Genomic DNA, 27,643 nt, shown 5'->3' on the forward strand with positions numbered 1-27,643 from the left:
GCGTTAGCATTCACCGCGGCTTCCGTGCCTTACGCTGCCCCAGTCTCAGCGCCTCTGGCCCCGACTTCTGTCCGGCTCTTTTCCCCGGCCGTGGTCGAGTTCTCCACCCTTATATCCTCCGTTTTTCTATTTTCTCCCCTACTCAGTCAACGTGGCCGACTTGCTGCTCGTCGCTGATCGGCTTACCCACCACCGTGATAGAAGGGATGATCACTGCCTGTTGCTGATGGAAGGCTTCGTGTCAGAATTCTTCCTTTGCTCTGCAGACCCGAGTCTTTTCTCAGCAGAATGATGAGAGCGGATGCCTCTTCTCGACGCCCGTCAACTGCCTTGGATGTATCTCTGCCGCAGGGTAAGATCGTACTCGTCGCCACTGTTAAGTCTGTGTGTTATAATGAGAAGTACTACACAGACTACAAGAGTAACTTTTAACAGGTCTTTACTAGTCGAAGGTCAGGGCGGAACTACCCAATAAATCCTTACACAGCACTTATATATCGGTGTGGTCACTGTCGGTATTACAGTATACAGCAGCCAAGATAAAGTAGTGCAACTCTTAAAATAGTTCTCTTAAAGGTGGAACGGTTACATACACTACACATACCATTTGCCTTCTTAACTGCCTGCTGCACCTGCATGCTTACCTTCAGCGACTGGTGCACAAGAACACCCAGGTCTCTTTGCACTTTCCCTTCTCCCAATCTATTGCCATTCAAATAATAATCTGCCTTCCTGTTTTTGCCACCAAAGTGGATAACCTCACATTTATCCACATTATAGTGCATTTGCCATGTTTCTGCCCAATCTGTCCAAATCGTACTGGAGTTTCACGACATCCTCCTCACAACTTACCCTCCCACCCAGCTTTGTGTCGTCTGCAAATTTGGAGATATTACATCCAATTCCGTTGTCCAGATCATTACTATGTCCAGATCATTACTATATAGTGAACAGCTGGGGTCCCAGGACCGATCTTTGCGGTACCCCACTAGTCACTGCCTGCCACTCGGAAAACGACCCGTTTATTCCAACTCTTTGCTTTCTGTCCGCCAACAAGTTCTCTATCCAAGTCAATACCTTGCCCCCAATCCCATGTGCCTTAATTTTGCACGCTAATCTCTTATGTGGGACCTTATCGAAAGCCTTCTGAAAGTCCAAATACACCACATCCACTGGTTCTCCCTTATCTATTTTACCAGTTACATCCTCAAAAAAATTCCAGTAGATTAGTCAAGCATGATATACCTTTTGTAAATCCATGTTGACTTTGTCCGATCCTGTCACTGCTTTCCAAGTGCTCTGCTATTACATCTTTTATAATGGACTCCAGCATTTTCCCCACTACCGATGTCAGGCTTACCGGTCTATAATTCCCCGCTTTTTCTCTGCCACCTTTTTTGAATAGTGGTAGATGATTCTGCCGCCCCCAACATTTAACCAATCCTGCCTTCCACCCTATCACAGACTGTCCCTTTTGTTGTTTACTCCCCTCCCCCCTTTCCCTGCCTCTGCATCTGTGTAAAATCTGTTACATCTCTTAACTTATGCCAGTTCTGACAAAGGGTCACAGACCTGAAACGTTAACTCTGTTTCTCTCCACGGATGCAGCCTGACCTACTGAGTGTTTCTAGCATTTTCTGTTGTTTGAATAGTCTGTGGGATAGCTCTCCTAAATTGGACACCAGTCCCCAGATATTAGTGAGAAAGACATTTCTACGTTGACTGGTCTAAGATTGTTGAGTCTTATGCCTGGTTTGTTGTTGATGGGGAGAAGTCAGAAGAATTTGTTTCATACAGAGGGCCATTCGGACATGGGGTGCCATCGATGGAAATTGAGGAAGAAATTAGGGCATCAATTCAAATGGAATTGAAGAATATAAAAAATACAGGGAAATGGGATTAGTGTAGGTAACTTCCATTGAAGAGGCATGATGGGTGTGTGACCTGTGCTGTAACTTGATTCAATATTTTAAATATTTCAACAGAGATCAGGTGGAGATACAGTGTGAGTGCCTGGACTGGAAATTCAAGTCGCAGTTTGTGTTTCAGGGGAGGATTTCTGCAAAACCATTTTCCATTTCAGTTAAGTTTGAAACATGGAAAGATCTTCCAGCTTCACAGTGTATTTTAAGGAAGGATGCAGAAAATGTACAACATTTTCTAAGCTGTTCTTGCTATGGGTCCATATAGTTAAACTACATTTTTGGTCACCATTACTTTCTCAGACTTCCATAAAAATATTGCTAATAATGGGAGATTTGAAGGGAGACCACAGCAGTGGCTTCACTTTAGACCTTCCCCATTTCAATTTAGTTCCATAACCATAGCTTTACTAGTTTCATTACATTACATTATTAAAAAATATATATATTTTGTGCACTTATCATTGACTATGCAACAATAGAAAAATGATGTGCATCTTGATCATATTATTGTCTGGCTGCCGGTATGGCGTTTTTTGAAGAGAATGGTTTGCTGCTAGTTTTCCTTTAGAGTAACAAAGTTGCTCTTTGACCACATATGTACCTTGAATCTGTTGCTCGCTATTATTAGAAGGCCACAGTGTGGTAGAATATCGCTTTGTCCTTTCCCACAAGACAATTTCTTGAGATCAGCTGTGCCATTGGGGGAATGTACCAAACAAACATTAGGTATTTCTTGGCAGGGGAATAGTGTGTAATGTTACAGCTTTGGAAAGGCATTTGATAAAGCCTTCAACAGTACACATTCTAACTTAACAGTTCTTTTTATTTCTTAGACATCAGCGGTCCCAAGGGCATGGCTCTCAACTGATCATCTCTGCATAGTCTGGTAAGTATAAGGAAAGACCAGGTATAGGCAAGGTCCTCATTATATGAACAAAGAAAGAAAGGTTCAAAAGGACACAAGCCCACCACTTCAGTCAGTTACTAGTAATGCTAACAACTGGGGGCAAAAGAAACAAAATTAAAAAAAAACTTCTGGTCAGTTTTAGGAAAAGCTGTGGGAAATTCCTCACCAACTTGCTAAGCTACCAATACTGCTGTAGAGGCTGCCAGTGAGTGTAGAGGCTTGATCTGGAGGGACTTGTCTTCTGTATTGCCCCATGATGTGTGGGAAATGTCAAGACTCCATAATGTTGCAACTCCTGATGGTCCAATCAAGACTGGCAACTAATTTTTATGTTGTTACATTGCTAGGTTTGATCTGACACATTTTAAATGTGTGTTTTTCTCTCTAACTTTTCATTAGGATAAAATGAGTGATTGGAAAAACTATATATCCATTTGAATCCATTAAAAATGTTTAATTTTATTTTAGATTATTCATCTCTTCTCTGGGCAAATGCATTGAGTACTGTATTCCTTCTGCTTTGCAAATTTTATTCTTCAGATATGAGCTGTAACCTAATTAGAATTCTAATTATAGCAAGGTACATGCTATAACTGCTCGCTCTTTCTTTGTTTTTCAGGTGTAAAGAGCTGGTCCTAGCCACTGTTAGAGCTTTTTTTGATCTTGTTGATCATCATACTAATCAGGTAGACTTAATTTTATGTGAATAGGTTTTATTCACTATTAGTATTTGTTATCTAAGTTTTATTGATAAATTTCAAAGCCTAGGATAATTAAATGTAGTGATATGAAAATAGCCACTTGAAGTTAATTCTTTAATACTCCAAACTACATGATAAATTCCAGAATGAATCCACAGGATGAATAATACACTATATCAAGGTAGGTTCAAGGCATTCGCTCCCCATGTGTTTTATTAAAAGTCAATGCCTATCCTTCTCCTTTCTTAGCATATCATAACTATCCATTTCCTTCTCTGCTTGTTGTTGTATTTTTCTCTCTTGTTGTGGGGAAGTGCCTGGCCTTCACTTAGAGCTGCCTCACGGTGGGAATTCAGTGTGGGTAAATCACGGTCATGAACCTGTATTCCAACAGCAGTGGGATAAGTGACCAGTTATTGATGGTGTTATTTGAGGGAGGAATGTTGGATGTGAAACTAGGAGATCCCTGCTTTTCGAATGCTGTCATGGGATTGTTAAATGTTATTTGAACCACTGTAACAGGGTGGCGAGCCCTTGGTTTAATTGATCCCATGGCAGATGAGGCCTCGGTTTAATGTTGCATTCGAAAGACATCACCTCCAACAGTGTATCAGTAGTTAGAATTATGGAATAAAATTTGAAATAATTTACAAGTTCAAAAAAACAACAAAATTAACACACAGCCTTTGGAACAACAACAACTTCTTGTATTTATATAGTGCCTTTAACGTAGAAAAATGTCCCAAGGTGATTCACTGGAGCGTTATTAAACAAAATTTGTCACTGAGCCACATGAGATATTAGGGCAGATGTAATTATTTTGTGTTCTCTAATACTGCTAGATAGGGGAAAAAAACCTGGTTTGCGGTATAAAAGTTTTTTTTTAAGGTTTTTTTGATTTTAGATGGATGTAATTGTGATAATGTTGTTTGTGGAGATTCATGATGGTCAAAGAGGTAAGTTTTAAGAGGCGTCTTAAAGGAGGAAAGAGAGGTAGAGAGGCGGAGAGGTTTAGGGAGGAAATTCCAGAGCTTGGGGCCTCAGCAGCTGAAGGCACGGCCACCAGTGGTGGAGTGATTAAAATTGGGGATACTCAAGAGGCCAGAATTGGCGGAGCACAGAGATCTTGAGGCGTTGCAGGGCTGGAAAAGATTACAGAGATAGGGAGGGGTGAGGCCATGGAGTGATTTGAAAACACAGATGAGAATTTTAAAATCGAGGCGTTGCTTAACCGGGAGCCAATGTAGGTCAGCGAGCATGGGAGATGGGTGTGCGGGACTTGGTGCGAGTTAGGACACGGGCAGCCGAGTTTTGGATGACCTCAAGTTTACGTCGGGTAGAACTAGGGAGGCCAGCCAGGAGTGCGTTGGAATAGTCGAGTCTAGAGGTAACAAAGGCATGGGTGAGGTTCAGCAGCAAAGAAACTAAGGCAAGGATGGAGCCAGGTGAAATTACAGAGGTGGAAATAGGCGGTCTCAGTGACGGCGTGGATATGTGGTTGGAAGCTCATCTCGGGGTCAAATATAACACCAAGGTTGCGAACAGTCTGGTTCAGCCTCAGACAGTTGCTAGGAAGAGGGATGGAGTCGGTGGCAAGAGGAAATAATGTACTTTGAATTCCTTATATTTTTGCAATTCAAGAATAGATCTAAGAAAAGAGATGGTGTCTTTGTAATTATTTTGTGATCTGTAATACTGCTAGATAGGGGAAAAAAACCTGGCTTGCGGTATAAAAGTGTTTTTTTTAAGTTTTTTTGATTTTAGATGGATGTAATTGTGATAATATTGTTTGTGGAGATTCATGGTGGTTACAAGTTAGAAAAAAATGTCATTCGCCTCATGGAAAAGATAGTAGAATTAGCTCAGCATGTTACAATTCCTTTTTGTTAAAAAAAAAATACTTTTTTGCTCTTTCTGCCTGCTCACCAATCAGTTAGACTTTCTCCGCAGGTATTGTGAACTGTAAACTTTGTCAGGGCTGTGTGTTGGGCCTTGAGAGTGTTACTTGTGGTCACTTGTGTACTCTTTGGTCGTATATTTGCATCATAAAAGTGGTCCCTGCCGGTGGATCTGAAGTGGTGGGAATAATGCACACTGGCTGCACCAGGTATTTATCACCTCAGTATCGGATGAATTCTAATTGGGCTACTTCAGGGTTATAGAGTTTGGCTGCATTATTGTAGACCTGTGCAGTCATAAAATTACTCATGATTTCTTGATTTTTATGTTTCAAATACTTAGTTGTGACTTACTGATGGTTTGTTTTTAAGATAACAACAGATCTCGAGAGGAGGATGTCTGTTCTTCACCATCATTTTGTCAACTATTCAGAAAAAGACTCTGAGGATAATCTTGAGTCTTCTGTCTCATTCTCAGGTTTGAAGCAGTGCATTGTTTAAAATGAGTGATTTGGCCAAATATATAAAGTATATTTAATGTGTGTATTTATTTTAGGTTCATCTGCTATGTGGAGTGAAATTAAAACATACAAATGGACTTATAACTGTCCCGAGGTACTGGATGCTGTCTTTTTAAAACTTCTTCGACATATTCTGAACAATTTCTCTATTTTGAAATTATATATGTCAAAATATGTTTCAGTTTTCTGCACAGGAACCCAAGGCAGCATATTTTATTTTACCACTTCCAAGTGAGGGGGAACCCTACAGTAATTTATATTGTCGAACTACCAACTTGGTAAGGAAATATGCCTTTTTTGATCAAAATATTGAAATATTAACTTTTGCTGAGGTGTTCATCTGGCATAAATCACCAACATTTTCTCATATATATTTGGAAAAAACAAGAGGCGTGCTGTGCATCTCAATTTGGAAAAATCTGCAGCATTGAGAAATGATTTTCAATCAACTATTTGCAAAGCATTGTTAAAAATCCTTTTACGTTGAAAACAAAAGTATACTTTTACGACTGGCCTAGGCCGTACTTTTGTGCCTCAGTTCACCCACTCATACAACTCTGTTGCATTTTAAATGACTTTGACCAAACTCGAATGCATCTGGATTTTTGAATTGACAGGAACCCAGTAACTGGATCTATGGCTGTTTGAAGATGAACCAGTCTGTTTGGTAAGTACTTTTTGACCATAGATTTTTCTTTGTGAAACTGCTTTTGTGTGCACAAGTATATGTTAATATATCAAGCACTTATTTGATAGTTTTGTGTTTAAAAATGAGGGGTGAGAATTTTAGAAGGATGGGCCCCTATGTCGTCACTCTCTAGTTTCCTGTTGAAACAACGTAATTGCTTATTTCATGGGAATGTAAAAATTCAAAACCAAAACTTGACACTGGAAATTGTCATCCATTTGTTGTGTGATTAGCTATATAAAAATAAATTTAACTGGATGTGAAGCTCTTACGGGATTGACAAATTGCATCTGAGTGGAAGAATTGGGATCTGGACACTGTTGAGCACTAGCAGCAGCTTCTGAGAAGCCCCTGAGCTGACAGTTTTCTAAGTTTTAAGTTGATGCATGATAAAGCTGAAGAAAGCCTAATATTCCAATAATAAAGCTACTCAAACACTGCCATATTAATTCACACCTGAAATATATATGCTGAAAGCACAATTTTGATTACAAACAATAATATTTAAAAGCTGTGCTTACTGTTTTTACAATTTTGAGTTTTTATGCAAGATATTGCACTGCATTCGGTGCCACTGGCCACTGTTGTATCTGGCCCTTGTGTCGCCCTACAAACCAGACTCTGTCTTTGCCTGCCTATCTAGGTAAATGTTGCGAGACCCGAGGTTCAAACATAGAACTCTGGAAACTGTGCTCAATACTGGAATGCATCATCTGCACCCACAATATCTCCTGGTCTTTAATAGGCAGAAAAACTGAGACTTATACTATAAACCACTGAACAAATTATTGAAAATGAAAACGGGTAGATGAACAGTATACAACCCAAACAATAGATTTACAGACTTCACTATTCACTTCAGAATCAAAACGGCAAATGTGCTTTCCCTGTGCTAACTCTTAACCTAAAACTAATCCATGAAGCACTAGACCGTTACTTTTTATGTGACTGTCCATTACCACAGTCTTCTGACTACCCTTGTACCCACCGATTGTTCCAGCTTGACTGCTGTCTGTTTGCATTGTAGTCAAAAATATAGCTCCAGTTTCTCGAAGATACCCCAAAGCAAAAGGAGTTTAAAAAAAAAGTATTTCCACTTAACTGCATTTGATGGTTAGCTATTCACAGGGTTCAGATTAATGTTTGCCCACATGAATACAGCTGACAAACATACATGTAATGTAAGCAGCCCCACAGGACACCTGTGATTGAATGCAATGACATGACCCATTGAACAGTTTCAAACACTTTGAATGACTTGTTGGACAGGACTCCAATAGTGTCACGGCAGTGGCAGGGATCATAAGTACAGAAGAAATAGGAGCAGGAGTAGGCCATTCAGCCCTGCAAGCCTGCTCTGCCACTCAATAAGATCATGGCTGATCTACCTCAACTCCTCTTTCCTGCACTATCCCCACATCCCTTGATTCCCTAAGTATCCAAAATCAGCATCAGTGTATCAAGGCCTTCCAGAACAAAGTCTGTGCCTTGACCTGAGGTATGTATGTCAGCCAGTCACAGCTGTTTATTCTCCACAGCCAGCAGAAACCTCCAGCAGTAACCATTTTTAATCATCTACATGCTGTGACCAACCAGGAAGAATCCAACAAATAATCCATAATAGAGAAAAATTATAATTTGTCACACTGTCATCCCCTTTCTTCCCCCTCCCCCCCGCATCTCACTTCTTTCCCCGTTGTCCCTCTCTTGACCCCCAGAAAAAGCTTGTAGTGGGATAAGTAAACTCATCCATAGCATGCTAAAGGTTTAATTGTATCTCCTTTGAGCTGAGTAGCATTGATGCGAATCAGATTAAAATCTCAGTACAGACTGTCTTGCCCTTTTGGCTAGAGAAAAATAGAGCACAAATTATTTTAAGGAGACCCACCTTCCTCATAATGTAGTTACTGTTCAATTTCAATCCTAGTGTATATCCAATGTGTGAACAAATATTCAGAGTTGAAAAAATAACATTTATTTGTAGGCATAGCATGCTTTCCTTCATTAACCAATGTGGATCATCTTTTCATCAAACATAATTGCATAAACTGTGACATTTCAAGCTAACCAGCCAGGTTGTTAACATTTTAAATTTGGTAGCCTGAGTGTTTTAGTTGATGGATACTGAAAAAGCTACTTTTCTTGTGTTTTTGAAATCTTGGATTAGATCAATGGAGTTAAAGACTAGATTTTGGTATGTTGGCTTATACAAACATACCCAATGCATTGGACACAAATTTCTTTTTCGTTTTGGGTCAGTGGGAAATGTACAAGCAATTCTTCTGGCTCTTGACTGCATTGGTACAGATACAAAAGTGTAACAAAAGGCCTCCAGAGGGCAGTGTATAATGGTGCCTGACTTATACTGGACTAGTGCGTGGGAGGAATGTTCTCACAATTGATTTTCCCAGACAGTGAGTTTTCAGTTTTAGCTGATTTGTTTTAAGGGCTGCTTCCCATAAAGGCACAAGGATAAGCCAACCTGCAATAGACTTGTGCACCTAGCAGTAGGTGAAAAAATGACCCGGGCAGAGCTTTGGGATCAGGTTGCCTGTGTGCCCATTTCAGGTACTTTTATATTACCTTTTTGTTGCTCTGGTCTGAGGAAAATGACCGCCAGATGCTGCTCTACCCTTTATTTACTATGACTTTGTTCCAGGCTCTGCAGAGACCTGTTCAGGATGCATTATTTGCTATTTCTGGATGTGCTAAAGAGCCATACAAACAATGCAGAATATCACGCACATGAATCTGATGAATAATTTATGTGCTGGTGAATTTAATTGAACTCTGAGCCAGTGCCTCTCCATAGGGTGTCTGTAGCCATTTTATTCATCTCCAGCAGCTGCTTACCTTGTGCAGAATCAATTAGTTATATATGTCTGCAAAATTCATTTAGCATGGAAGGTAGGATTGTAGCCTGTAAGTTGGTCATGTTCATTTTTTCTGTGGTGGCAGGCCCACCCAGAGCCAATCCCACATCTTGACCCTATTTTGTGTTGCAATGTAAACTTACTTTTGCACTGAATGGCTATATGCACTTAGCAGGTCAGCAGGGAACCCACAATAAAAGTGTCTCTGCCCCCAGAAATAAGAAAGAAAAAAAGACTTGCATTTATATAACACCTTTCACGACCTCTGGACATCCCAAAGTGCTTTACAGCCATTTTGAAGTGTAATCACAGTTGCAATGTAGGAAACGCGGCAGCTAATTTGCCCACAAACCACAATGTGATAATGACCAGATAATCTATTTTAATGATGGTGGTTAAGGGATAAATATTGGCCAGGACACTCGGAAGAACTCCTGTTTTTCAACTAGTGCCATGGGATCTTTTACGTCCACCCGAGAGGGCAGACAGAGTCTCAGTTTAACATCTCATCCAAAAGGTGGCACCTCTGACCGGATACAGCCTGGATTTTGTGCTCAAGTCTCCGGAATGGGACTTGAACCCACAACCTTTTGACTCGGGTGAGAGTGCTATCACTGAGCCACGGTTGACACCATAGGCAGGTTAGATGTTTTATATTCCCAAGTGTAGCTGAAGGGAGGAAATTGAACATTTGTTTTTAGCTGACTTTTATACCTTTGGTTACAGAAGTGGTAAGATGTGAGGAGAAAATATAACTTACCAAAAACAAGACGGAAAGAAAAGTAGCAATGTTTATAATTGTTATAGAGAAGTTTAAAATCAGGGCACCAATATTAGTAACAAATAGTGGTGGGCACAGTGATTGAAATCCTAGTGCACCTAGGATAAATGTGATCTGTTGATGAGCTAAATCTTATTTCCATATTTTTCATGAGAATCCTGTGGGCTGATATTTCATTTATACTTGGCAAGGACAGGATAAGAAATGATGGTACTGAGAAGAAGGGATATATCTGTATTGTATGACCTTTTGATGCAGTTATTATGGGATTTAAGATTCCTCCGTGACTGTTGGTTCCTATCAGTAGAGCTAGCATTCAGCATAATCCTTGTTATTTTCTGACTTATGTTTTGTTTGTTCTTTTATGATAGTGCTGGGAAATGGAACCCTTTCCCTTTTTATGCTCTCAATGACCGCTTGAAGTACTTCACTGTTAGGTATGACATGGGCTGGTTGCATTGCAGGGCTAGTGTCTGCATTGCTTCATGTAACTGATTCCCGATGCCAGAAAGGCACCCCTACTTGCACCAGTGCATGTTCCAACACAGTGTACACTCCTTTCTTTCCTCTCTCCATCCTTCCTCCCCCCACCCCCACACCTCAGTTTTCCATATGACTTAAATCAGAAGTTTGCAATAATGCATCATTGGAAGATTTCTAAGCATGTAATTTTTTGACTGCCCTTGTGCACTTGTAGATGTGATGATGCTTCCCTTCTCGATGCAGTTTGTAACAGCTGTAGTCTGTGTTTTGTTTTTCAGGACTATAACTTTAAATAGTTGACAACAAATGTAAATAATTGTTAAACCTGCATTATATAAGCTTCAGATATTCACTGCTCCCGAATTCTGATGCGCTTGAAATTTAAACAAAACCTGACTGTAAAGAGCACATTTAGACCACGGATAACTGTTTCAGGACTACAGTAATACATTTATTAGAAAAACAGATCTGCAAGGTGGTCAGGATGCTTTAATTTATGTTGAGATATTTTAGTTTATGTCAAGATTACTGAGAGTTTAAAAGAAGTATTCCTTGCATGTCTCACTCCAGTTTCTAACCATTATCGATGTGGAAAATTATTGACTTTTTTGGCGTTGCAACCATTTGGGGCATGGAGTGTTAGACTCTCCTCGACAGTGGCCCATTATTTCCTGGTCTTGGCTGGGCCATGTGCCAAGCAGCAGAAGTGATTCACCCTGGGAATGTTTTTACACATCTTGTGATCAGCCTAAAAAAGGTAATGAGAGAAGTCTGGGAGCATTTTACTTGCCTACAATGCAGCTGGTTGTTTTGGTGCAGAGACCAAGATATCCTGAGACCTAGAAACACAAAAAAAAACTTCAAAATTGAGGTGGAAAAAGTACGCCAATTCATTTGTACAAATGTTCCACATTTTGAAAGCTGAAAAGTCAGTGCTCGGAGTGACGAAACTAAAACTTTTTAATAAAAGCATTGGACTCTGTTGGATATCCCAAGTTCAAATGGTACTTTTGACTGACATTCACAATTGCATTCCTTATAAGTTAGTTGCAGTAGTTGCTTGAGAGAAGAGAAGAATAACTTGGGTCTGCACTGCGGAAGTAGGTCTCAGTGCAGTCTGGGAGAGGTCCGTGGATGGCGCTATTCCACTGTTCCGCCCAACAAGAATAATGTGGATTGGGATAGAAGCAATCCTAATTTGAAATGAAAATATCATGTATAAACTGAAGAAAATATTTTCAATGTGACCCACAAATATGTTAGAAGTAGAGGTATAGGGATATATGAATAGGTTGGGAATGGAAAGATTGAGTTCAAAGCACAGAATTTTGGAAAACAAGTTCCACCTCCATCATAACTGAGGCTTAGCATTTGAGAGGGAATATCGATATATAATAAATTCAATGAATTAACATTGTAAATTATAGGGTTAGCGTAATTAGTTCAGTGACTCGGTCCCTGTTTTAATTGAATTAATCAAAATTATTGATACCAATTAATCTGGTGTGGCATATTTGTACAGGACATCAAACAATACCGTTGTAATATCGTAAATGATTGCCCAACTATGTTTAGTTCTTTCTTTACAAACCTGTTATTGTAGTCCCATGCTTGTAGACTATCGGCTGGATGCTATGGAGATGTTTTGCCTCTTCTAATATGTGACATCTGTGGTGGTGTTTGTGTAAGGTGTTTCTGAAGATCACACATACTGTATGCAGTTGTATCTTCATTATTTCGACAGATGGGCAATAAGCCTAATTTTACTGAACATGCACCTGTGCGGAACCTCGCCCACCACCAGTACTTATAAGGAAATCATGGCACCCTTTCTGCAATTTTCCTTTCGGTGAACAGGAATTGTGGGCGATGTGTCAGTGATTTCCTTGTGTGTTGTCGGCGGAGAAAGTTGCTCACAGCCAGTGCATACTCAGAAAATTTCCCTCATAGTCTAGTGAAGTAAAGACTTTGATAAAGTTCAAAAGTTGGAAGAAAACTGGCAGTTTGTTAGGTACCCTGAAGATTAGAAAAGTTGCATATTTTTCAAACTGATCAGCTTAATTTAACATGGTTTATTATAATTTGTGACTAGATTAAGAACTTAATCACCGTTAATAGCTAACAATTCATTTCACTTTCAACAAATTCAGAAATTGGATGACATAAAAAACAGCATTAGTATCAAGAAATATTCATTTCAGGAATTAGTGTTGATTTAGCAGTAACAAAATAGAAATAAAATCAAAGCTTTTATATATTCCATATAAATTCTTAATCCTTATTTAGTGCACTCTGTTTCTTTTTCATGTTTGACATTTAATCCTGAAGGGAATGTAGTGAATTATATAATGTGCATGATTAGATTTTGCTGTGGCTACTCTCTTTGCAATTTGCATATTTTTGTTGAATTACTTTTTTTAATGTTTGCTTGGGAATGTCGCATGAGTTCTCTGATCCACTGCAGTGTCTATCGACCTCAGTTCTATTTTTCTTTTACCATAAACACTCTGTCTTGCAATTAAATTTCCCATGCAGCCAAGAAGGTATTGACTTGACCGGGAAAGCAGAATTGCTGAAAATGTACAAGGTAAGCTTAGAATTTCCTTGGAATTATATGTATTACCTGTATTCAGTTTAGTTAGGTAGGTTGTCCTTCTATCAACATTTTAATGTGATACCTGTACTGTGTACAGCTCTGACACCAATTATTTCTGAGTAATAATCTATTGTTTTTTGGTTTTCCTCTTAAAATAATCTGCGCAGACTGTTAGCTTTCATTATGCTGCCTGTTTGCCTTTATCAGCTCCCATTGTTTTTTTTACTATGGTTCATTCAGGCATCACTGACTGCCCTCTTAATCTGTAACATGAAATTCCTTTTGGTGAAGGATTATGATTTTAGAATGTAAAGTGAAAAATATTGATACTTGTGGATTGTTAGCAGCAATTCAAGTATGCAATGTGAGTAGTGCATTCAATCTAAGTGTATCCTTAGTTGAGCACTGAAGGAGACAACAGGAATGTTTGTACAGTATAGGCTCTGACCAAAGAAGTAGCTGGGAGTTTGTAAGAATGTGCTTTTGATTCTCTGCACTCTGATCATTTTGTCCTTCCAATTTTGAAGTAGCTTTACAAAATATATGATCAAATTTTAAGTTTCAAAATATTCCAACATTAGGCTTCAAGATTTTTTTCTGTCAATGTACTATGTACGAATTCCATTTGTCAAACGTGTCACCTGGAAGACAATTTTAACTGGAATTTTCTATCAGCTGTTGGAACACATTGATATCCAGCATCAGTTCATTTGAATTAATTATCTGACCAATAAATCTGGACTGGCACTTTAACTAATTGGTAGTACCTTCAGTTAGGATTATCATCCCTGATTTTCTGAGATGGCTGGTTTAATTACAGTGCAACACAAATCATATCTTCTATATACTAATCCGCTGTTTGTTCTCCAGATAGTGAACTTCAATCTGGAAGAGTACCGTTCTTTCTCTCATTTTGTCATTCATATATCTAAGGCTAGTGTTAATAAACGGGTAAGTGAAAACAAAATGACATATACACAATCTTGTCTACTTCCATTAATATCAAATATTTCTATTTTAGCCCCTTCACTGCTGAAATCTGTATGGGTAGAGCTGAGAAATACCAAAGGCAAAAAATGTTAGTGGGAGTTGTATACAGACCCCCAAACAGTAATGTTGAGGTTGGGGATGGCATTAAACAGGAAATTAGAGACGCCTGCAATAAGGGCACAGCAGTTATCATGGGTGACTTTAATCTACACATAGATTGGGCTAATCAAATTAGTAACAATACTGTCGAAGAGAAATTCCTAGAGGGTACACGGGATGGTTTCCTGGACCAATATGTCGAGGAACCAACTGGAGATCAGGCCATCTTAGACTGGGTATTATGTAATGAGAAAGGATTGATTAGCAATCTTGTTGTGCAAGGCCCCTTGGGGAGGAGTGATCATAATATGATAGAATTCTTCATTAAGACGGAGCGTGAAGTAGTTGACTCAGACTAGGGTCCTGAATATAAATAAAGGAAACTATGATGGTATGAGGCGCGAGTTGGCTAGGATGGATTGGGGAACGTTACTTAAAGGGTTGACAGTGAATAGGCAATGGCAAACTTTTAAAGATCGCATGGATGAACTACAGAATTTGTTCATCTCTGTCTGACATAAAAATAAAACAAAAAAGATGGCGCAACCGCGGCTAACAAGGGAAATTAGGGATAGCATAAGTTCCAAGGAGAGGACATATAAATTGGTCAGAAAAAGCAGCAAACCTGAGGATTGGGAGCAGTTTAGGATTCAGCAAAGGAGGACAAAGGGATTAATTAAGAGGTGGAAAATAGAGTGAGAGTAAGCTTGCAGGGAACATAAAAACTGACTGTAAAAGCTTCCATAGATATGTGAAGAGAAAAAGATTGGTGAAGTCAAGTGTAGGTCCCTTGCAGTCAGAATCAGGGGAATTTATAATGGGGAACAAAGAAATGGCTGACCAATTAAATACATACTTTGGTTCTGTCTTCACAAAGGAGGACACAAATAACCTCCCAGAGATGTCGGGGAACATAGGGTCTAATGAGAGGGAGGAACTAAATGAAATCAGTATTTGTAGGGAAATGGTGTTAGGGAAATTGATGGGATTGAAGGCCAATAAATCCCCAGGGCCTGATAATCTACATCCTAGGGTACTTAAGGAAGTGGCCCTAGAAATAGTAGATGCATTGCTGGTCATCTTCCAAAATGCTATAGACTCTGGCACAGTTCCCATGGATTGGAGGGTAACCCCATTATTTAAAAAAGGTGGTGGAGAGAAAATGGGGAATTACAGACCGGTAAGCCTGACATTGGTAGTGGGGAAAATGCTAGAGTCCATTATAAAAGATGTAATAGCAGGGCACTTGGAAAACAGTGACAGGATCGGACAAAGTCAACATGGATTTACAAAAGGTAAATCGTGCTTGACTAATCTACTGGAATTTTTTGAGGATGTAACTGGTAGAATAGATAAGGGAGAACCAGAGGATGTGGTGTATTTGGACTTTGAGAAGGCTTTCGATAAGGTCCCGCATAAGAGATTAACGTGTAAAGGTAAAGCACATGGAATTAGGGGTAAGGTACTGACTTGGATAGAGAACTGGTTGGCAGACAGGAAGCAAAGAGTTGGAATAAACGGGTCTTTTTCCGAGTGGCAGGCAGTGACTAGTGGGGTACCGCAGGGATCGGTGCGAGGACCCCAGCTATTCACAATATATATTAATGATCTAGACGAGGGAACGAGATGTACTATCTCCAAGTTTGCAGATGACACGAAGCTGGGTGGGTGTGTGTGCTGTGAGGAGGATGCCGAGAAATTCCAGTATGATTTGGACAGGTTGGGTGATTGGGCAGATGCATGGCAGATGCAATATAATGTGGATAAATGCGAGGTTATCCACTTTGGTGGCAAAAACAGGAAGGCAGATTATTATCTGAACGGCAATAGATTGGGAGAAGGGGAAGTGCAATGAGACCTGGGTGTCCTTGTGCACCAGTCGCTGAAGGTAAGCATGCAGGTGCAGCAGGCGGTTAAGAAGGCAAATAGTATGTTGGCCTTTGTAGCGAGAGGATTCGAGTACAGAAACAAGGATGTCTTCTGCAGTTGTACAGGGCCTTGGTGAGACCACATCTTGAGTATTGTGTGCAGTTTTGGTCGCCTTATCTGAGGAAGGATGTTCTTGTCATGGAAGGAGTTCAGCGAAGATTCACCAGGCTGATACCTGGGATGGCAGGAATGACGTATGAGGAGAGATTGGGTCGATTGGGCTTGGACTCGCTGGAGTTTAGAAGAATGAGAGGTGATCTCATTGAAACTTATAAAATTGACAGGACTGGACAGACTAGATGCAGGAAGGATGTTCCCGATGGTCGGGGAGTCCAGAACCAGGGGTCACAGTCTAAGGATAAAGGGTAGGCCATTTAGGACAGAAATGAGGAGGAGCTTCTTCACCCAGAGAGTGGTGAACCTGTGGAACTCTCTACCACAAAAGGCAGTTGAGGCCAATTCATTAAATATATTCAAGAAGGAGTTAGATATATTTCTTAAGGCTAAAGGGATCAAGGGATATGGGGAGAAAGCGGGGACAGGGTACTGAGTTTGGATGATCAGCCATGATCTCATTACAGTAAATGGCGGAGCAGGCTCGAGGGGGCGAATGGCCTACTCCTGCTCCTATCTTCTATGTTTCTATGAGATCATTGCAATTTTTATTGCTATTTTTTATTTTTCTTTCTAACTAGTGCTAAATGCATATGCTTATTATATAAAAGCAGCAGCACAATGATAACGACACTGGAGAGTTGAACACTAAATTAATAGATCTCAGTTCAGATTCCGCCTCTGCTAGTACTCTCATCTAGATTATCTGGGGGAGGGAAAACTGGTTAGGGAACGATTGCTTCCCACTCGCTTCAAACAAGTTTCTTGGCAGATCATAAGAAACCTATGAAATATGCCAGCTGTATTTTGAAATCTCATAATATTTTGCTTCTATTATCATGCCTGGAAGATTATTCCAGACGCTTATCACCTTTGCATAAAGAGATTCTAATATCTATTTTAAAATTTTGTTTCACTACTTCAAATTTCTATCCTGTGGCCCTGCTAGCTTATCCTACATTGAAGTAATATTCTGCTTTTATCCTATCTAAACCATTTAATAATTTGCATGTCGTAATGAGGCCTCCTCCTTCAATGTCGTCTCTCTAATATAACTCGGATGTAAAGTCATCAAACACTGCATTGGCTTTCCACCCACTGCGACATAACTGTTGGACCAACTAGGACTTTTAAACTTAATTTTTAACCTTTTCATTGTTAGAAGAGCATCAACTATCCTGTTGTCATCAATCACTTTAAAATATAACTAACATTTGAGCACAACTGTAGTCTGCTTTCCTTAGTTAGTGTGCTGTGGGCCTAGCTGTATATCTTGAACTTCTGGCTCTCTGTTCTCAGCAAGTACCGGACTCAAATTGATGCCTTTTGTGGAACTATACAGGAAACTCTTTGGTATCTGGCACAGACGGGACCGGCGTGTTGCTGGTTGATCAAAAATTCCGGATGACGGAGAGGGTTGTCTACCGAGGCTATTTTTAACAAAGAAAATTTTAAAAATCAAGAAATGCGCAGTATGCAGTAATTGGGTACTCACCTACAGAATGTTGTGTTAAATGGATGGTGGAAGATGCTTGATTAAGTACAGTACTGCCAGTTGAGGGTAATCCATAACTCTTTAATTACTTAACAGTAAAACAAAACTTATAAATGACGACAGTGCAGTATAAAGTACTGTAGTTGACTACACTTATTCCAAGTCAGCTGGTTCATCAGGAATATCCATGCCAGCTGGGTCATCAGGACCATGCACTTCAACAGATTCTTCAGGCACTTCCACTGCTTCAACTCTTTTGGAAGCTTTCCTAAACATGTCCCGGATGTCTGCTTGCTTAGTGGACTCTTGCCTTTTTTGTAGAAAGGTGGAATGCAGAATATGGAGGTGCCTAACTTCTTGGGCAGAGTAACAAGGATGCTTTTCAGCAAATTTGAGGAATAAAGCCAATCCTTCTGCAGCTTTAGCCCAAGAAATCATCATCTCTTCAGAAATCTCATCATCTTCACTTTCCATCTCACTTTCCTTTTCTTTCTTTGGATTCAAAAATTCTCAATTATTTCATCATCACTTAGCATATGCACAACAGCAACTTCTCTATCTGCATCAACCCAGTGCTCAATATCACTTTCACTGAGGTGATGTAGAGGGTTTGCTGGGCCTACATTTTTCACCATGCCAGCCATTTCCATTACTGTCGTCCTCTTGGGACGAGCATTGAACCCATGAAATTCCTCCTCTGAAGAAGAACCTTCAGCAAACATTACAGAAGGCCACAATTTGCGCCAAGCTTGTCTCAAAGTGTGACCTTTCACCAAGTTCCAGGAACATGCAGCATTAAAGATGGCATCTTTAAGATTGTATTCCTTCTGAAATGCGTGAATATTGTCATCTTGGCTTATCAGTTTACGTAGGAAGTCTTTCTTGTAATGACATTTGAGATTTTGGGTAAAGCCTTGGTCCATGGATTGTATGAGAGAAGTTACATTTGGTGGCAAATAAATGGTGAAAATATTTCCCGAAACCAACTCCGATTCATGCGGATGGGCTCTACAATTATCAAGCAATAAAATGCATTTGCTATCTTCAGGTTTCCCTATTCTACGGAAATGTTCCCTCACAGATGGAACAAAAATATGATGGAACAAATTCGAAAAGATTTCCTTATCCATCCAAGCATTTCTTTGAGCTTTGTACTCAACGGTTAAGTGCCTCACATTTTTAAATGCACGGGGATCTTTATACTTCCCAATGACAGGAAGTTTAACCTGGTGTGATCCAGCAGCATTCGCACATGTTAGCACGGTTACACGATCTTTATTTTTCTTGTAACCTGAAGCATTAGCCTCACTAGCCCCAGCAAGCGTTGATTCTGGCAAAAACCTCCAAAATAAGCCAGTTTCATCGGCATTGTATATCTGTGCTGGCGACACATCATGTTGCTGCACAATCCGATTGAAATAATCGCAGTATTCTTCTGTGGCGTCGTGATCAGCTGATTTCTTCTCCCTGGAAATATCAAGTCATTGTATCCCGTGCCGTAACTTGAAGCACGTTAGCCATCCCTCGGAGAAAGCACACTTGCCACTGAGCTCCATCTTTACGTAGAAATCCTTCGCTTTCTCGATCAGCATGGGTCCGGAAAGTGGAACACCCTCTGAACGCTTAAGAGAAAACCACTCATAAAGCACGGTATCCAGCTCTTCAAGCTTAGGCTTATGAAGCATAGGCCATTTCTCTGCACTCTTAGATGCCTCCGAGCTTGAATAAAACTTGAGCAGCTTATCCTTCTGCGATTTGATGTCGTAGATTGTTGACTAACCGATTTTGAATTCATTCGTAATGTTGATAAGCTTCTCCCCTTTCTAGTCGTTGGCATATGTCAATTTTCTGTTTTAAAGTTAACACCAGTCTCTTCCTTTTGCTTGGACCAACTTTTGGGATTTCTATAATGCAATGCAATGACTACCAGCAGGGTGGGAGACACACAGTACCCCTGTAAAAAAAATTGCCGGATCAGAAGAGACTACCAGCAGCGCGGGAGAGTCAGACTCCTGTTACAGGGGTTTTGAGGTGTTCGACTTCCGACAGCGCCAAGAAGCCGAGTAGTGGCAGTTTGGAGAACTACCCCCACTGACTAACTCAGCCACCACGGGAGACTCGGACTCGGCAACATTGCCGGTTATTGAGGTGTTGTTTTCGAAGCGAGAATTTTGCCGGTTAATAGAGAATTCCGGATATTTAGGTGCTGTTTAAACGAGAGTTTCCTGTACATGACTTTCTTTTTGTCAATTTCCTCCTTCCTCCTGAAGTCATAGACTCCTTGCTAGGGTATACTTCTGTTAGCACTGATTCTCTTTGTGTACCTCACCTAAGTGGCCATTATTCACGTCTGAGCCTTGGCAGTGAATGTCAGCAAGCTATTGAATTGTGTGGAGCATTATGGTCAGGCTCAGTTCTGTTCTTGCCCAACGCCAAATCGTGCACACTTCCAGCAGAAGTTACTAGAGCAGGAAGTCTAGCAAGTTTTCATAGGAACAGGAATTGGCTATTCAGCCCTCGAGCCCATTCAGTTAGATCATGACTGATCTGTATCTTAACGCCATCTACTCGACTTGGTTCTGTAGCTCTTAATACCCTTGCCTAACTTGGGTAATAGGGTCAATTGTAGTGTTGCTACCACTGCCTCACTACAGACTGACCCAAAAAACCTGGGCCTTCTGGAATGTATGGATCAACTACTCACTGGATAAATTTGTTGAGCCATTGTGGGAGTTCATATCCTTACTCTTTCAGCTTAATTAGAAATGAAGTTTGAATATTTATTTTGTAAAAATGGCATGGTGTATAATATGTCATGATATCTTCTGACAAAAATAATGTTTAATATTTCTGTTTGGTTGAACTGAAAGAGAAGTAACTGTGGTCACAAACTGTCCATGAAAAGTATTCTTTCCAGAGTCTGCAGTTCATGAGTTCTAGGACGAAAGCAATAAATCTGTAATACTTCAGCGATAGACACTTAATGAATTATTTGTATTGTTCAGCTCCTGTAAGGAGCAATATTGCTTCCAAAAATTGACAGATGCGATACGATGTAAAGTTTTGATGTAGAATTTTGCTGAGTGTATGTGTGTGTGTGTATTTGAGATTTCACATTATTGCGGTACCAATTGGATCAGTTTGGAGTTGTCAGCCGTTCTTAAAAAAAGAATTAGATTTGGCCTGACCAGGAGTTGTCTTTATGCTGCTTGAGGACAGCAGTTGACTGGTACAATAGTTTTGTGCACTGTGCTTTATAGATAGTTCAGATCAGTTAGCCTTACTTCAATCCATGCATTTTGTTTCGAAAACAAAAGTTGCCGAACAAACACCTCAACTGTTCAGTAAATTTTAGTTGTTTCCAATAAAATTGTGCTTGTGCCGAATCCCCAAAACAGCCGTTGATCTGTTTATGTAAGCTCTCCGGATATTCACACATGTCAAAAGAGCATGACCTTAAACTGAGAGATTTTTTATTATCACGAAACTGCTTCACATCAAAGCTGAAGGGTTAAGTTCCCACTTTGTTGTACAAGGAGTAAGAGAATAATTAAAATTTTATGTTCAAAGAAAATAGTTAATTTCCCCATCCATCATTCTGTCACCCATAGGCAACCCACTGCCACCTCTGCCCCTGCTATAGCTTTCTTTGACTGTGTGAGTAGGATATTATTGGCCATGGGCTTCCCCAGGCTGCCACCAATTTTGTTCTTTGATCATCCAACAGGAGATGTGTGTGTGTGTGAGAAAATTAATCGTCCTACTGCTCTTCTTGCCCTACAGCATAATTTGGCTAATAACTTTAAAATGCACCCAAAGAGGTGAGTCAAATTTGGAATATTATTTGAGGCTGTGATTTTTAACTGGAGTTTTTAACCTTTTATTGCTGGTGATACTGGAGACACCACATTTGTCCTTTGAGAATCACTTGAGAATATTTTTGTGTTGGATGCAGAGAAGGTAAAAATGTGAAGAGAATGCAATTTCTAAACATAATTTATGGTTATAAATTCTTTAACTTTCCTGTTGCCAATTCTTTCGCAGTTCAGTATCGAATGTGAATTCTTGACAGCAACATCCAGAATGATGTCCACCCCAGTGACAAATGTCCTGACTTTTGGTACACGATTTTATTTTTCTTCCTCTATTACATTTGTTGCTGAAGACTTCATAACTATATTCAGAAACTTATTTCAAAAACTAAATGCATTGTTTCCATGTAGGTGCCTCTGCCAGCAGAGTTGTTATAAACTCTACAGGTCTAATACACAATGTGCAGCTTCAGGACTTTAACCAGGTATTGTACTGTATTAGAGCGAGAATTGTGCAGCACGGAGACTTATTTCAAAGAGCGATCCAATAACTTTCACATCCTAATATTTATCTCCCTCCTATTTAGATATATCAGGCTTTTGAAATCCATGTAGAGAGCCAATGCCAGTTCACCCACGGTAAGTTATCATTCTGAAGTAAGTTGTATCAATGTATGCAGATGTTTCTTATTGTAAGTCATTGAGCTGCACCTGGACACTCGCGCATCATTTTAACCTCCGAAGGTATTCAGTGCACAGATGTGCCCAGTACATATGCATCCAATATGCATTCTTCATCTTTATGGCAGCACTCATTAAATTGCAGCACTTGTAAATTATCTATTTTCAGAAAAGCTTCTGCATGGTTTGGCATGTAGTATAACACATGAGGAACTGGGAAAAGGATGTTTATTTTTAAACGGGAATTCTTAAATGTTACTGTAAATGCAGAGGCACTTTGCGTCACAAACCATCATAAGATGCAGTTATCTTAACACTGGCCCATAGTGCAAATGTTTTGATTCTAACATTGATTCCAAACTAGGGGGCATGGTGAAATGTGAGGAAGATTGCAGGAAATTGTTGACAGATCAGCAGAATGAGCAGATAGGTGGCATATGCATTTCAATGAAGGGAAATACAAAGTATGTTTTGGGGGAAATGAGAGTGAAAGGAAGTATATCCTAAAGAGTGGAGTAACGGAGATCTAGGGGTGCAGATACATAGATCTTTAAAGGTAGGTATGCAGGTAGAAAAGACAAATGAGATTTTGGGTTTCATATATAGAGCCACTGCATATGAAAGCAAGGATGTGATGTTGAACATGTGTAAGGGGATGTAATAGTGTTTTTCTAAATGATGAACGATTTTGAGATGGTAAACGGTGAAAGATTGCTTCAGTTTGTTAGCAAATTGGTAAGGAGAAGGCATTAATTAAGGATTATCACTGAGAAGGAATATTTTCATATGGAGGGTTTTTGGAATGCTTTACCACAAGTGTCAGCTGTGGCTCTGTTGGTAGCACCTCTGAGTCAGAAGGTTGAGGGTTCAAGTCCCACTCCAGAGACTTGAGCACAAAAATCTAGGCTGATACTGCAATGCAGTACTGAGGGAGTGCTGCACTGTTGGAGGTGCCATCTTTCGGATGAGACGCCCTCTCAGGTGGACGTAAAAGATCCCATGGCACTAATTCGAAGAAGAGCAGGGGAGTTATCCCCAGTGTCCTGGCCGATCTTCTTCTTAGGCAGTCCCTCGGAACCGAGGATGACTTGCTTCCACACTTAAAAATGAGTTCTCAGGTGACTGATGAGTCCAATGCGGGACCTACAGTCTCTGTCACTGTTGGGGTTGTCCATGAGGGTCCTGACATTCCAGGTCCCGAACTTCATTTTAAAGGGTGGAAGATGCCTGTGCGTGAATTCTTTTAACGTGGGGTGGCCGTTGCACACCAGCTACCACACGGGCTTGACAGAGCAAGGTCTTGGTCCAATGGCAAGGGGCTCCAAGATGATTGGAGACCAGGCTCTGCTACAATGGCCTAGCACACACACACAAACATACTCTGACTGTCCCCCTCCCTCCTTCCCGCAGGTCCTCTCTGCCTGGGTTTCATAGGCCATAACCCTGTAGTAACAAAGGCATTAAACATTAAAAGATGCATCAAATGTTAAACTCAATGAGGTGCTTCCTGTGGAGTCCAAAATAGTATCTATTCATCCCTCAACCAACATCACTGAAGCAGGTTATGTGGTCATTATCACATTGCTGTTTGTGGGAGCTTGCTGAGCGCAAATTGTCTGCTGTGTTTCGTACATTACAACAGTGACTACACTTGTACCTCACTGGCTGTGAAGTGCTTTGGGATGTCCGGTGGTTGTGGAAGGTGCTATATAAATGCATGTCTATCTATGAAGACATTTGAAAAGGAAGAATATAAATGATATGGGGAATGGACAGGGAAATGGGGTTATAGCTCCAGTTAAAGAGCTAGCACACATCCAAATGGGATAAATGACCTTCTGTGCTGCAATTTGTATGACTCAAATGATTTTCTGGTTTTCTGATTTTTACCCGTAGCCGTGCATAGTAATTTTTCCACAAAATAAGCATTGTTTTTGTTACTTTTTTTTAGTGCATTCGGGTTTACTGCACTTTGTTGTTCAGAATGGCACAGGTAACTTGCCTGCTATCTGAAATTTTGATGGTTTACAACAACAACATGCATTTATATAGCACCTTTAATGTAGTAAAACATCCCAAGGCGTTTCACAGGAGCATTATCATAAAAAATTTGACACCGAGCCACATATGACCAAAAGCTTTGTCAAAGAGGTAGGTTTTAAAGAGCGTCTTGAAGGAGGAGAGAAAGGTGGAGAGGTTTAGGGAGGGAGTTCCAGAGTATAGGGCCCAGGCAGCTGAAGGCCAGTGGTGGGGTGATTAAAATCGGGGATGCGCAAGAGGCCAGAATTGGAGGAGCACAGAGATCTCAAATGGTTATAGGGCTGGAGGAGGTTACAGAGACGGGGAGGGGCGAGGCCATGGAGGGATTTGAAAACAAGGATGAGAATTTTAAAATTGAGGCGTTGCTGGACTGGGAGCATGGGGTGATGGGTGAATGGGACTTGGCGCAAGTTAGGATACAGGCAGCAGAGTTTTGGATGAGCTCCAGTTTCTGGAGGGTGGAAGATGGGAGGTTGGCCAGGAATGCGTTGGAATAGACCAATCTAGAGGTAACAAAAGTAGATGAGATGTTTATTGCGATAATGCTCTATCTAGGAGTGCACTAGTGGAGTCTTTGACCAGAATATATATTTTATCTTCATAAACATATAGCACAACATTAAACATAGGGGTTTATCAATCCTGAAATATGAAAATGTGAAATTTATTGTAAATTAGTGACTTATAGAGGCAAATCAGACTTCAGTTGTGCTTCATTTTATTCGTCTTCATTGTAACGTTTGATTTTATTGTGGCTTTTAATTATAACACTTCCTGCCTTTCTATCTTTGTTCAGATTATGTGTATTATCTTTCCTTTGCTCCAACTCAGTCTCCCAATTTACACACCATACTTTAGCCACGAGAGTGTGAAAGAGGCCACCTCCTAGGCCTCTAACTGTGGAACTTGCAAGCTAGTCGCGAGATGTGTGTGTGGGGTCAGGTTAATTTTTTTTTCCCCCTCTTTCTCCCCAGAGCAAAGTTGTTTGGCTGCTGCTTGCTGCTTATGACCTGAATAACATGCTATGGGTAGGAATTCACGATCTCCCAAGATCAGGAATTCCTGTGGCTTTCCACCTGCACTCAAGCTCAGGTGTCAGTAAAATGTATTTTCTGATTCAGTACAAGGAAGATAGGCCACTTTCTTCCGACATGTGCTCTGGTTACCATATTTATTACCATCATTGCGTAGCAAAGTTTGATCCCTGAGTAAAATGTCAAATACATAAGGTGGGTCTGCTGAAACTGGGAACGGAGCAAACCACTGCAACAGAGCCACGATGGTTCATGGGGGGAACCACAGAGAAGCATTGGAAGTTTGAATGTCCACTGATTTTCATCTACAAACTCCCAAAGCAAACATTAGATCTGAAATGTTGACAACAGTACCCCTTCTGTAAAGATTTTAGCATTAATGACATGAGGAACAGATCATTAACAAATCCAGAAGATGTCTTTCAGCTCTGAACAGTTTTTGCCATTTTCAAGATAATATTTTTACCATGTAACATCTTCAAATTGGGTATTGTTACCATATGTTCTAGATTGTTGAAATTGGTTGCCTTTTTTTAGATGTGTTACATTAAACTCTTTCTAATCTGACAGGGAAGACAGCGGACGTGTACAAGTTTCATGTACCATGGTCGCATGAAGATTCTGTCGTAACAACAAGGCCGGTATTACTTTATAAACTATTAGACTTAAGACTATTTTAAAGCATAAACTTAAGGTTTTCATGTGTAAAATTTCCAAGAGTATGATTTCCCTTTCTTTCTCTCTCCTTCTGTATCTCTTATTTATATATTCTCTTTGTCCTCTCACTTCCCGAGGAGACTTGGAGCCAGACATGGGGTCAACTGCTGCAGAAATTATCTTGTTATGTCTGCCTGGGTTCAGAAGAGGAACTGGGGTCCAGGGCTGGGAGGGAAGGAATGTTGGAGCTCGGGCTCAGACTGGGAGGGAATGGGAAGTGCTGAGGCACCGGAATAAAAAGGGGCAGGAATCTGAGGTCTGGGTGGCTGTGAAAGATCAAGAGGCTAGGGTCTAAGTTGTGGTACACCTCTATCCTGGGCTGGGCTGGACTGGACTGGTCTCTCTTGGTGATGCTAATGCACTGGCTCTGAAGCTATAGCCATGATTGGTGATGTTCCCAGAGTTTACTACATGTGCAAGCGAGAGATTGATTCTGGGGGGCTTGAGCTGGAAGGGAACAGGGAAGGCCAAGCCCTTGGCCTGGGAGGGAGCAGTGGCATCCGAGGCTGGTGAAATAGGTAAGTCTGGGCGGGGGGTTTGGGGGCGGTGAGGAGATGCAGTGCGAATGCTGGGTTGGAAGTGTAGGAATTGGTGTCTGGTAATAATCACAGGTGAGATTTGGTTCTCACTGATGAATCAGTTCTCTGGAAATATGTAGCCAACGATGAACACCAGATTTTTTTATATACATGGATAGATAACAGAAGTAGATTATTAGAAAATCTTGAATAAATGTATCTATAACCCTTTCCAGTCTTGAGAAGAAATTTGTTTGATAAGATACAAAACTAAATTCTAAACCTTCTGTTTGGCAATTTCAATTTTTGCCTGTTGCAAGTTTTAAAATATTAAAGCAGTGTGTATTTAATACTGCAATTGCATTTGATTCCTTTCTAAAAATACTCAAGAAAACACCATTTAATGCACTGGAACAAAAGCACACAATTAGTGTATGATTTCCTATCTCTGACCTTCAAATTCTCCATTACAACTTGATTTTATAGACAGTATTACAGAATGAAGGGGTTTAAAACACTTTCCATGGTGTATCTATGGATTTTTTTGCCAACTAAGAGGGTAGAGAGGAGTTATGTTGAACTAATGGTGATGACTGAAGCAGCAGGAATTTGGCATTTATTGATCTTATCAGCCTGTAAAATTGGAAGTATGGGTGAATCCTGTGGACCTAATTGGGACTGAAAGAGTGGGAAGTGGGAGTTTGTTAGCATGCCAATAACTCTTGAGTTCTACTTATGTTTCAGTGTGAGAAGAGAATGGTGAAACAATGGTGCTTTCATCTGAAATGTTGAGCTAAGATTTGTTAATTAAAAGATACTTTTCCTGATTGGCTATGTTGCT

The 27,643-nt window shown here is 40.3% G+C and overlaps 1 protein-coding gene across 2 annotated transcripts in view; it reads left to right on the top strand.

Moving 5' to 3' along the window:
• The window catches only part of pgap1 (post-GPI attachment to proteins inositol deacylase 1), a 184,058-nt gene that overhangs the window by 35,827 nt on the left and 120,588 nt on the right, over positions 1-27,643 (top strand). Inside the window, exons 6-18 of one of the 2 annotated variants that reach the window (XM_085985823.1) lie at positions 2,759-2,811; positions 3,452-3,518; positions 5,804-5,909; positions 5,988-6,046; positions 6,135-6,230; positions 6,570-6,619; positions 10,666-10,731; positions 13,313-13,364; positions 14,244-14,324; positions 22,045-22,120; positions 22,224-22,297; positions 22,400-22,451; positions 26,138-26,204. In XM_085985823.1, coding sequence (XP_085841949.1) covers positions 2,759-2,811; positions 3,452-3,518; positions 5,804-5,909; positions 5,988-6,046; positions 6,135-6,230; positions 6,570-6,619; positions 10,666-10,731; positions 13,313-13,364; positions 14,244-14,324; positions 22,045-22,120; positions 22,224-22,297; positions 22,400-22,451; positions 26,138-26,204 — 899 coding nt within the window. The remainder of the gene's footprint in view (positions 1-2,758; positions 2,812-3,451; positions 3,519-5,803; positions 5,910-5,987; positions 6,047-6,134; positions 6,231-6,569; positions 6,620-10,665; positions 10,732-13,312; positions 13,365-14,243; positions 14,325-22,044; positions 22,121-22,223; positions 22,298-22,399; positions 22,452-26,137; positions 26,205-27,643) is intronic. The other variant, XM_085985822.1, reaches the window with a different exon arrangement.

The sequence above is a fragment of the Somniosus microcephalus genome, chromosome 4 (genome assembly GCF_052327205.1).
Source record: "Somniosus microcephalus isolate GS21.2 chromosome 4, FLI_Smic_1.0, whole genome shotgun sequence".
Lineage (NCBI taxonomy): Eukaryota > Metazoa > Chordata > Chondrichthyes > Squaliformes > Somniosidae > Somniosus > Somniosus microcephalus.